General features: G+C 60.7%; 3 protein-coding genes across 3 annotated transcripts in view; 2 read left to right on the top strand and 1 right to left on the bottom strand.

Annotated features, from left to right (window-relative positions):
- ABR (ABR activator of RhoGEF and GTPase) overlaps positions 1-6108 on the top strand; it is a 28078-nt gene extending 21970 nt beyond the window's left edge. Inside the window, 7 exon segments of the mRNA XM_088533098.1 lie at positions 1961-2020; positions 2145-2254; positions 2349-2488; positions 3312-3446; positions 3715-3820; positions 5588-5735; positions 5975-6108. Of these exon segments, the coding sequence (XP_088389224.1) occupies positions 1961-2020; positions 2145-2254; positions 2349-2488; positions 3312-3446; positions 3715-3820; positions 5588-5735; positions 5975-6064 (789 nt within the window). The 3' untranslated portion in view covers positions 6065-6108.
- Positions 6109-9507: 3399 nt separating this feature from the next.
- TIMM22 (translocase of inner mitochondrial membrane 22) lies at positions 9508-12984 on the bottom strand. Its single transcript, XM_010219582.2, has 4 exons — positions 12750-12984; positions 12339-12535; positions 11204-11276; positions 9508-10118 (listed from the first exon to the last, which is right to left on the bottom strand). Exons 1-4 carry the CDS (start codon positions 12967-12969, stop codon positions 10042-10044), a joined length of 567 nt encoding a protein of 188 aa, XP_010217884.2. The 5' UTR covers positions 12970-12984; the 3' UTR covers positions 9508-10041.
- Positions 12985-13261: 277 nt separating this feature from the next.
- Positions 13262-13853, top strand: part of SPECC1 (sperm antigen with calponin homology and coiled-coil domains 1) — an 80806-nt gene continuing 80214 nt past the window's right edge. The window contains exon 1 of the mRNA XM_088533096.1: positions 13262-13319. The gene's annotated coding sequence lies outside the window, so the exon portion shown is untranslated. The remainder of the gene's footprint in view (positions 13320-13853) is intronic.

Genomic DNA, 13853 nt, shown 5'->3' with positions numbered 1-13853 from the left:
CTGGCGGGATGCTCCCAGGGCCAAGGGTGTCTCGTCCCACAAGCCAACACCTGGGACAAGGTGGCAGAAGAGTATGCCAAGGCTGAGGGCAAATGTCTGTGGGCCACAGCCACTGCTTCCCCTCGCCTTGGATGAGAGCCACATGGCTGCACCGTCCCAGTGCCAGCATGAGCATGGGGGCAACTGGTCATTGCCCTGGCACCCCAGAGGGTTGAAGCTGACTGAGCCTGGGAGAGCAGGAAGCACCATGGAGCACAGGGCTGCGCGGGGCCGGGTGCATGTCTGCACCTGGGCAGCCCTGCTGGCCCCGCAGGGACGCGCTGGGCACTCTCAGGGACGCGCTGGGCGCTCACAGCGCCGCGGTGCAGCAGCAGCGGCTCCCCGCACGCCGCGGGCACGGGCGCTGTTTGCACTGGGCCTCCCCAGCTGAGGCCGTTTGGGCAGCAGTGCCAGTGAAGGCAGCGGGGTGCAGGACACGGCTGTGCCGGCCTGGCCGGGGCCGTGACGTGGTGAGCGGCGCCGGGACGCGCTCTGCGCTGGAGGCAGCGCTGGCGGCCGCCAGCCTGGCTCCTATTACGGCTCTGTGCAGAGCCCCCACAAACCCTCCCAGATGTGGCGGGAGCCCGGCTGCGTCGGTGCCACCGGTGGGCTGTGCGGAACGAGCCTCCCTCCCTCCTCCTTCTCCTCCTCCTCTCCCCCTCGGCGGGCGCTGGGGCCGGCGAGGGCTCCACGTCAGGAGACATTCCTGGGCCGCGCTGCAGCCGCAGCCGGCTCACGTGGCACCGGCGCCCGGCCGGCAGCCTGCGGCTCCGGGGACGCCGCCGGCCTTGGCGCACGTGGAGCGGGGATGCTGCCGGCCAGCCCGGGCCCTGCTTGTGGTGCCGAGCAGGGGGTGCTCGGTAGCGGGTCGGGGCTGGTGAGGTTTCCTGGCGCACAAGTGGGGTCGCGGGGTGCTGCAGGTCCCTGCGCGCGGCGCAGAGCAGCTCTGCAGCTTGGGCAGGAGCTTGGGGTGGTTTTTGTATGTCCGGAGCGTCTCTGAGCCAGCAGCTGCTGGAGGAAGCCCCTGTGTCCTTGAGCGGTGACCGCTGGAGCCTCTCTGGGCGGCTGCGCACGCACCCCAGGAGCACCCGTCCCGCGTCCCCTTCCCGGCGGGGACATTAGTGCCACGCTCGTCCCTGCTGCCCGCGCACCGCCTGTCCCCTGCATTACGTGGATCGATGGGGAGTGATCGATGCCACCAGCCGGGGACCAAAGGCCCCGGGAGGCTGTCGGAGCGAGGGCTGGTGCGGAGGCTGCTGCGTTGCCCTGTTCCCTGAGGCAGGAGCAGAGACCCTGTCCCCACAGGAGGGAGAGCCGGGGCCAGGCAGCCACTCACAGCTGGAGCTCATCACCCCGGCCCCTCTGGGGGCTGCTGTCACTCCAGGTTGTGTCCCATGTCACCGGGGGCCGGGACAGCCCTGTGCATCCTCTGCCCACGCACTGGGCATGGGGACACCCACACCAGCCCTGCGCAGCCACCCCGGCACGTGCCAGGGGGCCTTGGGAATGCCAGAACCTCAGCTGCAACAGGCCGGGCCCGCGGGGAGCGCAGCAGAGTCCCCCGCAACCCCCCGAGACAGAAATAGCCAAGCTCGTCATTCCCAGGGGTTATAAATAGCCTTGGCTATCGGAAGATGTTGTTTTTCTGCATGGAAAACGCTGCCCTAGTTCTCTTTAATCAATCTGCCTCCAGAAATAGTCGTGATTCTTGGGAGTTTCTTGCTGCTCGGGTCTGCTGGGGGCTCGGCAGGGGCTTCGTGCTGCCCTGCGGGGCAGGTGGCGAGGGAGGTGTCCATCCCGCCGGGTCCCTGGTCGGCTGCGCGGGACCGCGTGCAGGCCGGGGGCTTCCGTGGCCGTGAGCAGGCCCTGGGCACGCGGGGCTGCAGCGCGGGGGGACCTCACGCACCTTCTTTCCCTGCAGCTGGACCCGCAGGCCGTGCAGACCAAGAACTGGCACATGGACGTGATCGAGATGAATGGGGTAAGTGGGGCCGAGGGCAACCTGGAGCCTCCTGTCACCCGGGCACCTTCCTGCTGGGGCTGGCGGGGCACGTGGTGCGGACCGGGGCTGAGCTCACGGCCGTGCCCACCCGCGGCTCCCGCAGATCAAGGTGGAATTCTCCATGAAGTTCACGAGCCGGGACATGAGCCTGAAGAGGACCCCGTCCAAAAAGCAGACCGGCGTCTTTGGAGTCAAAATCAGCGTGGTGACAAAGTAGGTTCCCGCCGCGCCGAGCCGCGGGATTCGGGGCTTGGCCGCTCTCGCTCCGCGCTCACGGTGTGTTTCCCCCCTCTGCATTCTGAGCCAGGCGTGAGCGCTCCAAGGTGCCCTACATCGTGCGCCAGTGCATCGAGGAGGTGGAGAAGAGGGGCATCGAGGAGGTCGGCATCTACAGGATCTCCGGCGTCGCCACGGACATCCAGGCTCTCAAGGCAGCCTTCGATGGGAGTGAGTGGCCCAGCGAGTCTCTCCCTGTCTTGCTTGCGGGAGCCCTGTTGCTCCGGGAGGGCTCAGCTGAGCTGGCAGGGCTGGCGCTCGCTGCTTGAGCTCGGCAGAGATTGGGGTTGAAGCTTCAGAAAGCACCTGGGCGGGAGGCTGAGCTGGCCGAGCACCCCAAGCCCCACGGAGAGAGCCCTGCTGGCTCCTCTGCAGTCACCCCCTGTGATACCCGGCCCTGCGAGCTGGCACCATGTGTGCACAAAAGACACAGATGCCCCCAGAAAGGGGCTTAGGGACCAGGAGGAGGTGGTAGTGGAAGGAACTGGGTGGCTGGGCCTTGGCTGCTGGAACTGCTGCCCCGCAGCAAGGGAATTCACCCACCGGGCTCGTGCACTGGCCTCCCACCAGCACGAGGATCCCAGCAGCCTCGCTCTGCCCTGACCTATTTTCGGCAGTGTTTGTGTGTTGCTCTCTCTGATCCCTGTCCACGCCTGGCCGGCTCCGGGGGAGACACTGAGTCAGGGAAACGTTGCAGCTGGATTTGCAGATTGTTCCGCGTGCCATGGCCTGGGCGGGCCGGAGCTGCCCGGCGGTTCCCAGGCCCAGCTAACCAGGAGCTGCATTAATGCTCACATTAGTCCACACGTCCCTCTTCCTGGGGCTCAGCAAACCCAGAGGGCTCTTGGTGCATCTCTGGTGCCAGCCCCAAGCGGGTGACAGGACTGTGGCCCCACGGTACCTCCCTGCTCCCCCAGCCTGCTTGGAGCAGCTGAGGTGCCGCAGGTGTCCGTGAGCAGAGCAAGGGTGTCACACGTGGGTGCTCTCTGGGCAGATAACAAGGACATCCTGGTGATGCTGAGCGACATGGACATCAACGCCATCGCCGGCACGCTCAAGCTGTACTTCCGCGAGCTGCCTGAGCCGCTCCTCACTGACAGGCTCTACCCTGCGTTCATGGAGGGCATCGGTGAGTGTTCGGGGTGAGGAAGCGCTGGGTGCCCCAGCGCAGCTCTGTTTGGCATCAGCTGCCAGGGGCAGCCTTGCCAGTGCCGTGCTGGAGACTGGGCACCCCTTGGGCACCCTGGGACCTCTCCTAGCAGAGGGGTTATTGCAAGACCTGCTATTCCCCCCTGCCTGGTGACACCCAGCTGCTCGCATGTGCCCGTTGGGTGCTGCAGTGACTCAAGTCGCAGGGTTTTGGCAACCCGTCCTGAGCTCTGTCTCCTTGTTGCCAGCCCTCTCGGATCCTGCTGCCAAGGAGAACTGCATGATGCACCTTCTCCGCTCACTGCCTGACCCCAATCTCATCACCTTCCTCTTCCTGCTGGAGCACTTGAAAAGGTAACAGCTGGCCCTTGGAGCAGAGCAAGTCCTGGCCAGCACAGGCAGGACACGTGTGGGACAGACCCGTCTCCCTGCTGTGCGCTGGGGACAAGCCGTGTCCCGTTTTCTGAGCACGGAGCTTGTGCTCCCTGCAGCCCCGGCTGCTCCCCAAGGGGAGGCACTGGGGCCGCGTGGGGCTCCAGGCGGGTGGCCGGGCCCGGCGGCAGCAGCTCTTTGGGGCAGGCCGCAGCGCGGCCCTTCTCCTCGCCCCGCTTCTCCAGGAGCTGCAGGGCCGGGACGGTGCTGTGGGACAGCCAGGAAGAGCGCTGGGGCTGCCGGGCCCGGGATGTGTTTGGGGGCTGCGGTGCCGCCCTGGAGAGGCTGCTCAGGGGCACTTTGGTGCTGACTGGATGCAGCCCCAGGTGTGTGCCCAGCCCCAGATGTGTGCCCAGCCCTGTCGCCCTGCGCTCTGGTGCCTTCATGGCCTCGCGGGCTGCAGTTTGCTCAGGCTTGGATGCTGTGAGCCCCCCGGGTGATGATGATCTCCCTGGGTTCCCCACAGCTCCTCTGCAGGAGCTGGGGGATCCTGGAGGGCCCCTGGGGCAGCTGTGCACAACACAGCCCCACAGAGCAGCCCCGGGGACGGTGCCAGCGGGGACCCCACAGCGGGCTGAGCGCGGCCGCTCATGCAGGGCTGCTCTGCAGGCAGCGCGCGGCCCTTGCGGGACGTGGCCATGCGGTGGCTCAGAGGGGCTCTCCCCAGGGACCCCCGGCATCGCTGCAGGAGGAGGTGTCGGTTTGGGGCTGTGCAATGCCACCCTTAGCAGGAAAACCAAGTGTCACATCCCTTCCCACCACTCCAGGTCCCTGCAAAACAAGTTGCAATAAATCCTGCAACTTGCCTGTGGTGTGTGGCCAGTGCTGGGGATGCTGCAGCCCCACGGCGATGTCCCTGCGCTGCCTGGGGCTGCTGGCAAGGGGGAGAGCACAGCAAGGTGCTCTATCCTGGGGGCTCTATCCCAGTTGTGCTCCCATTCCTGCTTCATCTTGGCTGAGCCAGGCTCTGTCTGCAGCTGGGAGAGCCCCTCTGAGCCCGGGCAAAGGCAGCTCTGGGGTCCCCAATCCTGCAGAGGACACAGGGCTGTCACAGGGCTGCGCTCTGGCGGGCAGGACCTGGCCAGAGCGCTCGCGCCGCGTTCGGGAACGGCGCTGGCGGCTCATGTTACTTGCATCATGAAACGTTTTTCTCCGGTTTGGCTAAAACCAAACAGAAAAAGTGAATGCTGCTGGGGGCGGGGGAGGAAAATCCGCTCGCTTTCCAGCCTGAGCGCCGGGCACAGCCAGTTCCCACATCTGCTGTGCTGGCCGGGGCTGCGGTGCAGCGTGTGCTGGGGAGCACAGCTGCCTCCTAACATGGCAATGTTGTGGCCCTGGTTCCCTTGGCGAGGGCTGCCCGCGCTCCAGCGGGGCAGGAGGGCTTGGGAGCGTTTGGGGGAGCGGGTGCAGAGCTCCCCGTGCCCCTCGGGGGCTCAGGAAGGGCCGGTGCTCGGCAGCACACAGGGCCTGGTCACTGCCACATCACAGCCGGGCTTGCAGCCAGCCCCAGCGGTGGCTGGGTGGGAGGCAGAGCTGCTGTCCCACACCTGGGTTTGCTGCGGGGCTGTGAAGGGTGCCTGGAGCAGCAGCTGTCCTGCCGGGGCTGGAAACCCTGCGGAGGGAGGTCGGAGCTTGTCCCCTCTCCTTGGCTGTAGGGTCTGACACTCGCTCTGCTTCCCCTCCCTGCAGGGTAGCTGAAAAGGAGCCCATCAACAAAATGTCACTCCACAACTTGGCCACAGTCTTTGGGCCGACATTGCTGAGACCTTCGGAGGGAGAGAGCAAAGGACACCTCACCCTGGCCTCCGACATCTGGTCGCATGACGTGATGGCCCAGGTACGGCTGTGCGAGGGGCTGGCCGCGCCGGGACACTGCCCTGCCCTGGCCGCTTGCTGCGGTCCCGGGGCGAGGAGGGCAGCAAAGCCCAGAGAGCTGCAGGATGACCCTGGTGCCGCTGCAGGCTGGGCTGACACTGAGCTCCCTGCAGGGCACTGCTGGAAAAAATGGGGTGCGGAGACAAAGCGGCACCTGGCAGCTCTGGCCCTTTCCAAACACCCTCTGTTTGCCTCCCGCAGGTCCAGGTCCTCCTCTACTACCTGCAGCACCCTCCCATCTCCTTCACCGAGCTCAAGCGCAACACACTTTATTTCTCCACGGACGTGTAGCTCGCAGCGGGGAGGCCCCAGCTGCGAACACTGCCAGCCTCCCTGCTGGGGGCCACGCACCAGCTCGCAGCCCCCAGGGAGGGCCGCCCGCGCCCGGACGGTGCCACCTGCAGCTCCTCTACGGCCGCGTCCCGGTGGCCCGGTCTCGCCCCAGGCGCCGAGCCCCTCTGTAAAGTAGTCGTGTCTTATGTCCCTTCTTGTGTTCAGGAATTGTTTTTATGTATATTTGTTCAACGGAAGAGGCAGTGGCTGACAAGGGCTGTGGACGCGGGCTTGCCTCTCGGCTAGTTTTCTCCTGGACTCCTTCCTGCCCTCTGCGTCCTCACGTCTCGCCCAGCTCGAAGACTGCAGCGTCCCGCGAGTGCCTGTTTCTCTGCCCAGCTCGCCTGCATGTGCAGCCCCGCTCGCTTCGGAGGCCACCGGCTCAAAGGCTTCCCGGTGACAGTGACAATCAGCTCCCTTTTGTGGCTTGCTGCCTGCGCCAGCGTCGGACCCCGCGCCCGGAGCAAACCCACGACGCGCGAGCACGGGAGCAGGGCGCTGCACCCTCCTCGCCGCGGCTCCTCCGGGTGCTTCCAGGCCAGTTCCTCTCCACCCTCGCGTGCGCTTTGCCTGTGTGTGTAGCATGGTGGTCGCCTCCCCTCGCCGTCCCTCGTCTGCCCGGCAGCGCCCTGGGGTAACCTGCGGTTCCGAGGCTGGAGCGAGAGGTGCTGTGTCGGGCCTGGAGCACGGCAGGCCAGAGGGAAGCCAACAGGGCCGTGGCTGCTCCTTCTAGCCATGGGCTGAGCCTGTGTTCTGGCCTATGACCCCAGGGGCATGAAGGTCAAAAATGTCTCCAACAAGCCCTAGTGAGGAAGGGAACAGGGTTCAGGCCTTGTTCTTGCCAAGCAGGAGGATCAGTCCCTGCCGTCCCCATGTGTCTGTATCTCTGCCTTAGCTGTGTAGTTCGCCCCTCTCCAGCCAAGCACTGGCAGGACCGACTCCTGGCCACGACCTGCTGCAGCCTCTTGCCGCAACCCAGCAGAGCAGCCTGACACGGCTGCTAGGAAGGGAGTGTTTCCTTGGCCGTTCCCTGCTGCCCGTAGCACCAGGCAAACGGAAACACCCAGCTGTGCCGCGGTGCTGGCTGCGCTGCCGGAGGAAGGAGCTGTTTGTGCTGCACCTGGCCAGCGAACCAGGCTGAGCACCCGCTCAGGAGGCCCGCGGGAGCGAAAGCCTTCGGAGGCTCCGCTCGGCTTGGCCCGCAGTCCTGGAGGCAGGAGTGGTTCTGCTGCTGCTCCTCCACTTGAGCTCCATTTGAGCCACCAGTGCCAGCTCTGGACGCAGAGGCCGATGGCTGGAGCTGCCATCCGTGTCCCAGCGCAGGCAGCTTGTGTGTGCTGCTCCCCAGCTCCGCTCCGGCCGCCCGCCCAGCTTCCACTCTGTCCCCTCTGCCGCGCTTTCAGGTGGGTGCTGGTACCTGTTGGGACACAAATCCTTTCGCTCTGTGAGCCGAGTCCGTGTTCTCGTGGGAGACGCCTCTTCCGCCCTCGCGTTGGCCCTGCGCTCTCCTGTGCCAAATGCAGGTGGACCAGAAGTGACGGAGCGTGTCCGTGCGTGCAGCGGCGTTGCCTTTCCCCATCCACTACCAGGCTGGTCCAGGCGGAGCCCACCCACATTCCAGTGATGCCCCAGGGATGTCCCAAGCCCCCCACCTGGGGAAGGGGGCCCCTGCCAGCCCCGCACCAGCAACGCAACCAAAGGAGGGGAGGCCTTTTGGTCCCCTTCTAAAGGGCTCACACTCCAGACCCTGCTCCTCTGAACCAGCAGCTAAACAGAAGGGAAACAGCACTGCAGAAAACACCCGGGCATCTTTCTTGGCCCTGGACCTGGTAAGGAGGCTGCGTTTTAGATCTGACTGCACAAGGGATCCCTGTGTGCGTCTGACTTGTTACACGTATCCAAGTCTCTGTCCGTGATAGTGTCACTCCAGATGGAGACTCTCTACAGCCAATTCCCCCCCGCGTGGCAGCGGCTGCAGGTCGGGTCTGCACAGCCCTGGCACCACAGGCTGTGGCTGTCCCTGTGACTGGCTTGTGTTTGTCCCTACAGAAAGGAAAGGAGCGGGGGGATGGACTTTTGCAGCTACAGGTAGAATAGAACTGTTTATTAATATTTGACTTTTAAAAGTTGTTAAGGATATATTTTTGTTTGTGTTCTGTTTCAATTTCTGTAGATTATAAACTTTAAATGGCTGTAAACCATGTGAGGAAAAAAAAAATGTTAATAAAAATGCAAAGCCCCAACATTTGCACAAAAGAGCCCTGTGGTGTTGCTGTCTGCACTACCCGATCACTGTGGCATTGAGCGTCTCCCCCAACATAGAAATCTTGTTGTTTTGAGCCAATGATACAAGCACAGGCATTATGCCAGGAAATCTTTTAAGACAGACCTTATGGTTTGGGCTACATCCTTGCATTTCAGTACATTCTGGAGGGAAAACCTGGACTGTCTGGAGCCAGCCTGTTTAATTATCCCAGAATTACTCAAATTCAGCTGACTCGCACAGCTTCTAGCCTGAGGCTACTGGACAGGCGCAGCAAAGGAGAGCCGGCGAGCTGGGAACCTCCTCACGTGGTGCTGCCATGTGGCATGGGGACAGCCTGCGTCCGTGCTCGCCGCCCGCCCAGCCCGGTGCTCCTCCAGGTAAGCAAGTGCTGTCACTGTTCCGGGATGTCAAACCATGGATGTGCCCCATGGGATGTGGTGGTGGGGGACCGCCCGTTAGGGGAGGACATAAAACCTGAAATCCCTGTGCTTCTCCGACACAGGGACGGGTGTCTGCCCTTGCAGAGTGGCTTAAGGAGGACTAAAACCCTTCTAAGCTATTCTGTTTAAAAGTTGTCCTCTGAGGCCTGGCAAGAGAGCTTTTCTCATTTGGTTATAAGAGCAAGATAGGTGCAAATTGAAGAGGGAGCAGTTTCCTGACCTCACAAACAGGTGCTTTGACTTCAGTACCAATGTTTTGCAGAAACACAGCAGAAATTACTCTTTCCCAAGGTAACACTGCGGCACTCAGGGGTGCTGCAAGAACATCGTGGGAAACAGTTTGTGTGCTAAGTGAATGCCTTGCTCCCGAGACCAACATTCTTGTCCTTACAGCTCTGCTTTCTAGTCTAGCCATCAAGCTGTTGGAACTAACGGCATGAGCCTACAGCAGTTAAAGCAGTAGCAAGATTATTTGTTCTCCCACAGCAAGGTTAAACCAGGCTAGCCAAGTGGCTACAGAGAATTATATCTCTGCAACTGCCTCTTTTTTTCCCCCTTAAATTGTTTTGTTCATCTGCCAGTAACCACACAGTTCCAAAGCTAAAGATTCTTTTTAGCTTTTCCCTTTAAAACATGGTAAAGAAATCTGGCTCTCATCTCTGTACTTGAAATAAGACAAGTTGTACAGATGGTGGTTTGTCTTCAGTTGGTATTTTAAGAAAAGCCTGGAACAAAGTATTTCTCCACAGGATCTTACTTCTCCCCAACAGAGTAGCAAGCTGCAAACTGATTAACTACTAAACACTTTCAGCATGTTCAAATATACATTAACCTAAACCACAGCATTTCTTTACAAAGATTGTCCTACTGCCTCTTTCGATGCTAGCAACAGATTTAATTAAAATCAGACCCAAAGGATCTAGAGAACTCAGAGCCCAGGCTTGATTCTTGGAAACTGACAGTCAGCTGATCCATCCTGGTGATCCTGCTCCCTGCGTCTGCTTGCTCCATCCTCACATACTCCTGCAACTCTGCCTGGAGCAGCACGCCAAGGCTCGCAGCCAGATTATTGTTAGTCATTCAGGAAAGCAGCCAGCACCCTCCAGCTTGCGCTGACCAGGGCTCCAGAGGCAGTGGAAAGGGCCGCCTGATGATTCCTCTGCTGTGACGCAGGCTCTCGCCAGCAACGCTGGAACAGAAGGGAAACTTGTCCCCGCAGGATCCCGCTGTTACCGTAGGTAGTAATCGATTGCTGCGGAGAACGCGGCAAATCCACCACAGCCAATGACCCCTGCCTTCAAACCAGCTGCAATGCAAAAGAGAGTGGAAAGAATGAGGAAAAAAAACAGGGGAGAGATTTTTCCTCATGGTAACTAGCTTACACTGCTGGCTTGAAGAGCTTGCAGCCGCAGGAACCTCTCAGTGCTCTAGCAGGGACAGCTGGCACTGCCACTGCTCAGCCAAGGGGGACCTGGCAACGCTGGATCTGCATTCCCAGGGCTGGACTAGCTTGACACATGGACTGGCCTCTGTGTTGCCAAGTCTCCCCCTATGGGCTAGAAAACCCCAGTGGTCGTGGCCCATTTCAGTGCACCCTGGTCTGAGCACTGTGGGCGTCTCTGTTGTTGGAGAATAGACGGATAGGAAGAGCAGCTGCTGCTTTGAAAGCTCTAGGAGGAATAGGTCCAGGATAGCCCCAGTGTAACAAGCTCCAAAAGGGTGGCTTTCAAGAGCACTTTCTTTTATTTTGTGCTCTTTGGACAGCTTGCTTTTTGAAGGAGAGGTGAGAGAATTTTGATTTTTCTGATGAGCAGCGCAGGCTTCTGCCTACCTGTGGATTCTCTGCAGCTGTCATTACCCTCAGTGCTTTCCAGCAAGGTGGCTGATGGACAAAAACCCTGGCTCTCCTGCTACCGTCAGGTAGAATTGCCTGTTTGATTTGATTTCATCAGGAAAGGTAGGCTTGCATTTTACACACTGTTCAAACTAACAGAGTTCCTACCACTGAAATCCTATATATAAAGTAGAGCTCTGTTAACACAAAAGCTGTAACTTCAGTGAGTTGAGCACTGTATTTTTGGCTCCCTCTCCATGACACCATAGAAAAGTGTGGATAGCAAAGAGCATTTTCTGATTTACTTTCAAGTCACTTCTGTTGATTTTTCTCATATCTCGCTGTCCTGTACGACCAGCCTTCCCTGCCCACACAAATCTTCCAAGCTGACAGGAAAGCGAAGGAGACAGCAGTCCTGCCAGTTTGGAGTACTGGTTCACATTGACATTATCATAACCCCATGCAAAAAGATTTTTGCGTTGCATTAAAAGCACTGCTTGCTACTTAATCAAATTATGGACTCCTGACAGAAACAGCTCCTAGAAAGAGCTACCAACCTCTGAAGCCGATCGCTCCTCCTGTGATGCAGCCGCTTATAACGCTGTTCTTCCAGTCTGACTTTCCACGATACTGTGGAATTAAAAATTAGAGTCAAAAAAGCAATATGGAATGAACACCCGGTATCTGTGCTAATGCCAACAGATATTAAATGTCTTTCCAGTTCCTCCTCAGCTGAAGATGTTTTTCCTTTTGTTCTCAGCAGATGGCCCCCCTGCACTTGGAAATGTAAGAGTTTTGGGGATGGGAGGAGGGAAGGAACGGGTCACTGGCAGAAGTGTCATAGCCGTGTGGTGCAATGCAGTGCAATGGCAAAGATTCTCAGGAGATCTGATACAGCCCCAGAACACAGCCCTGTGCAGAGGTGCCAGCTCAGAGATTTTTTAAAGGCTCTATAACCACGTGAGTGCAACAGTGAGCCTGTCCACACAGCCTGCTTCTCAGCACAAGCACGAGCTGCTGCACCCTGCTGACAAAGATAAACCATTTCAATAGTCAGAACATACTATTTTTTAACTGGTGCAGAGACCTCTATGTACTGCTTCACTGTGCAAGAGAAGAACATTTTTCTTCTGGAGGAGCTAAGAAATAATTGCATCTTTCAATCAAAAGGCAGCACTAAAATTTAAAACAGGCCAATTTTCCTATTTAAGTAAATGTCTGAGAGTGTTTCCAGTGAGCTGCACAAGGTCATTTTTTGCTTCAGGGGCAGGATGAGAAAAGGCCTGTTACTTAAGAAGTTCCATCAAAGGATCCCCTTCTGCATCTGGAATTTTTATGGGTTCAAATTACCAGGTTGCAAGTCACAGATTGATGTTTCATAGTAACAAGCAATTGCAGCTAGAGTTTCAACAGTAATGCTTATATTTGCCAACGCATTTAGGCCTTGAACTGACAAGCACTTCATTATCGCGTGGACCTGAAGCAAGCGGCACTTCTGTTATTCCACCACAGAGAACAGCGGTTCTGAAGTCACACATCAAAGTACAGAAGCTTTCTTGGCCAAGAAGCAGAACAAATTTTAGCCTACTAATGTCTGTGCCACTCTCCTTGCAAAAGGAAATACTTATTTACTATTTATTTAGATCTATGTGCAAGAAAACACTTTATAATGCCAAGGAAATTGTTACTCACCGACTCCACGAGGCATTCGGTGCAGGAGAACATGGCGCCCACGATGGCAAAGTTCTTGGCGTAGGACATGCCCCGCTGCCCCATGTCCTTGAGGACCTCCTTGGCCGTTGGGGTGCGATAGGGATCCTTGGGATCAAACCCCACGTTGGTGTCGATGCCGGCCGTGAACACGCCGAACGCGCCACCCAGGACGAAGCCTGCCAAGACGAGAGGTTAAAACGAGCTTCCATGGGCAAGTTTGTTCCCTGGCAGGGGGGGAATCGGGATAGCAGAGGCCCGATCTCCCTCATGGGACCTGGGGCTGGGGAAAGGTGGTGACGCCTCTTTGCTCCCAGGGCAGCGAAGGGCCATGGGCCCTGGCACGGGGGGTCACAGGCCCCGCGCTGCGGCCTCCCCCCGTCCCTCGCGCACCTCCCACGCAGGCCAGCGCCGCCTTGAAGGCGCAGCTCTCCATGACCCGCTCCACCATCTTCTGCTCCTCGCTCTTGGGCGGGCTGGGGATGCCGCCCAGGGCGGCGGGGTCCCAGACGCGGGGCTGCCGCCGCTCGCCCACCAGGTGCTGCAGCAGCAGGCTGTACTGCAGCGGCGGCGGCGCCTCCTGGCCCTCAGGGGGCCGCGGCGGCGGCGCCATGGCCGCCCTCGGCCGCCCGCGGGGAAGCCCGGCGCGACAGCGACAGGGACACACGCCGCTAACGCTCCCTCACCTCCCCCCCCCCCCGCGCAGCGCCCCACGGACGTTGTAGTTCGGCTGAGGGCAGCTCCCTCGCGCGGCGGGCCCCGCGGAACTACAACTCCCGGCAGGCCCCGCGCCCGGGTGCGCCGTGCGCCGCGCGCAGGCTCGCGGGATCGGCAGTCCGTGTGGGCGGCGGGCAGAACTACGCTTCCCGGCGTGCCCCGCGGCGGCCCCCTGGCGGCCGTTAGGGCCGTTACAGATGAGGCGAGCGCGGCGGCTGCCCGGGCATCCTCGCGAGGCGGCGGCAGGTGAGCGGAGCGGGGCCGCGGCGGGGGCCGGGCCGCTCGCCCGGGGCAGGGCCGGCGCTGCGGGAGGGCTGAGGCGGCGCAGCGCGGGTCGGCGTGTCCCGGCTAAGGCGCGGGGAGGGCGCGGGAGGCACCGCGGTTACCCCCACCCCCCACACGCCTCTTCCCGCTGGGCTGACCGGGGGCAACAGGTCTCGTGCGGCGGAGCCGCCTCCCCCGGCGCTGCCTCGCGCCCTCGGGACGCGGCCCGGCAGGGAAGGTCCCCGCGCGGCTCGCGGGAGGGAGCCCGGGGGCCCCCGCTGACCGCGCTCCGTTAGAGGGGTCGCTGCGCCGGTGTCACCAGCGCGGTTGGGGGGACAGCGCGGTCGCCCCCATCCATGTCCCGTGTCCCCTGAGGCGGCAGCCGGGGAGCGCAGAGCTCAGGCCGGGAGCCCGCTCAGCTCCGTGTCCCGCGCTTGGCGGGAAGGGCAGAGCGGCTCCGCCAGCCTTTCCCGGGGAACGCGGCTGCCCGCGGCACGCGGAGGGGATTTTACTCAT

Source organism: Tinamus guttatus, unplaced genomic scaffold (genome assembly GCF_059628265.1).
Source record: "Tinamus guttatus ecotype Peru unplaced genomic scaffold, ASM5962826v1 Tinamus_guttatus_pri_ptg000480l, whole genome shotgun sequence".
Taxonomy (NCBI): Eukaryota; Metazoa; Chordata; class Aves; order Tinamiformes; family Tinamidae; genus Tinamus; species Tinamus guttatus.
The sequence above is the reverse complement of the archived record's forward strand: the minus strand, read 5'-3'. Positions and strand labels throughout refer to the sequence as shown.

Coding starts and splice junctions, on each gene's coding strand:
- TIMM22 (XM_010219582.2), bottom strand. CDS start 12,969: ATGGCGCCGCCGCCGCGGCCCCCTGAGGGCCAGGAGGCGCCGCCGCCG. Junction 12,536..12,749: donor GGCGCTGGCCTGCGTGGGAG/GTGCGCGAGGGA, acceptor TCGTCTTGGCAG/GCTTCGTCCTGGGTGGCGCG. Junction 10,119..11,203: donor AGGAGCGATCGGCTTCAGAG/GTTGGTAGCTCT, acceptor TTTGCATTGCAG/CTGGTTTGAAGGCAGGGGTC.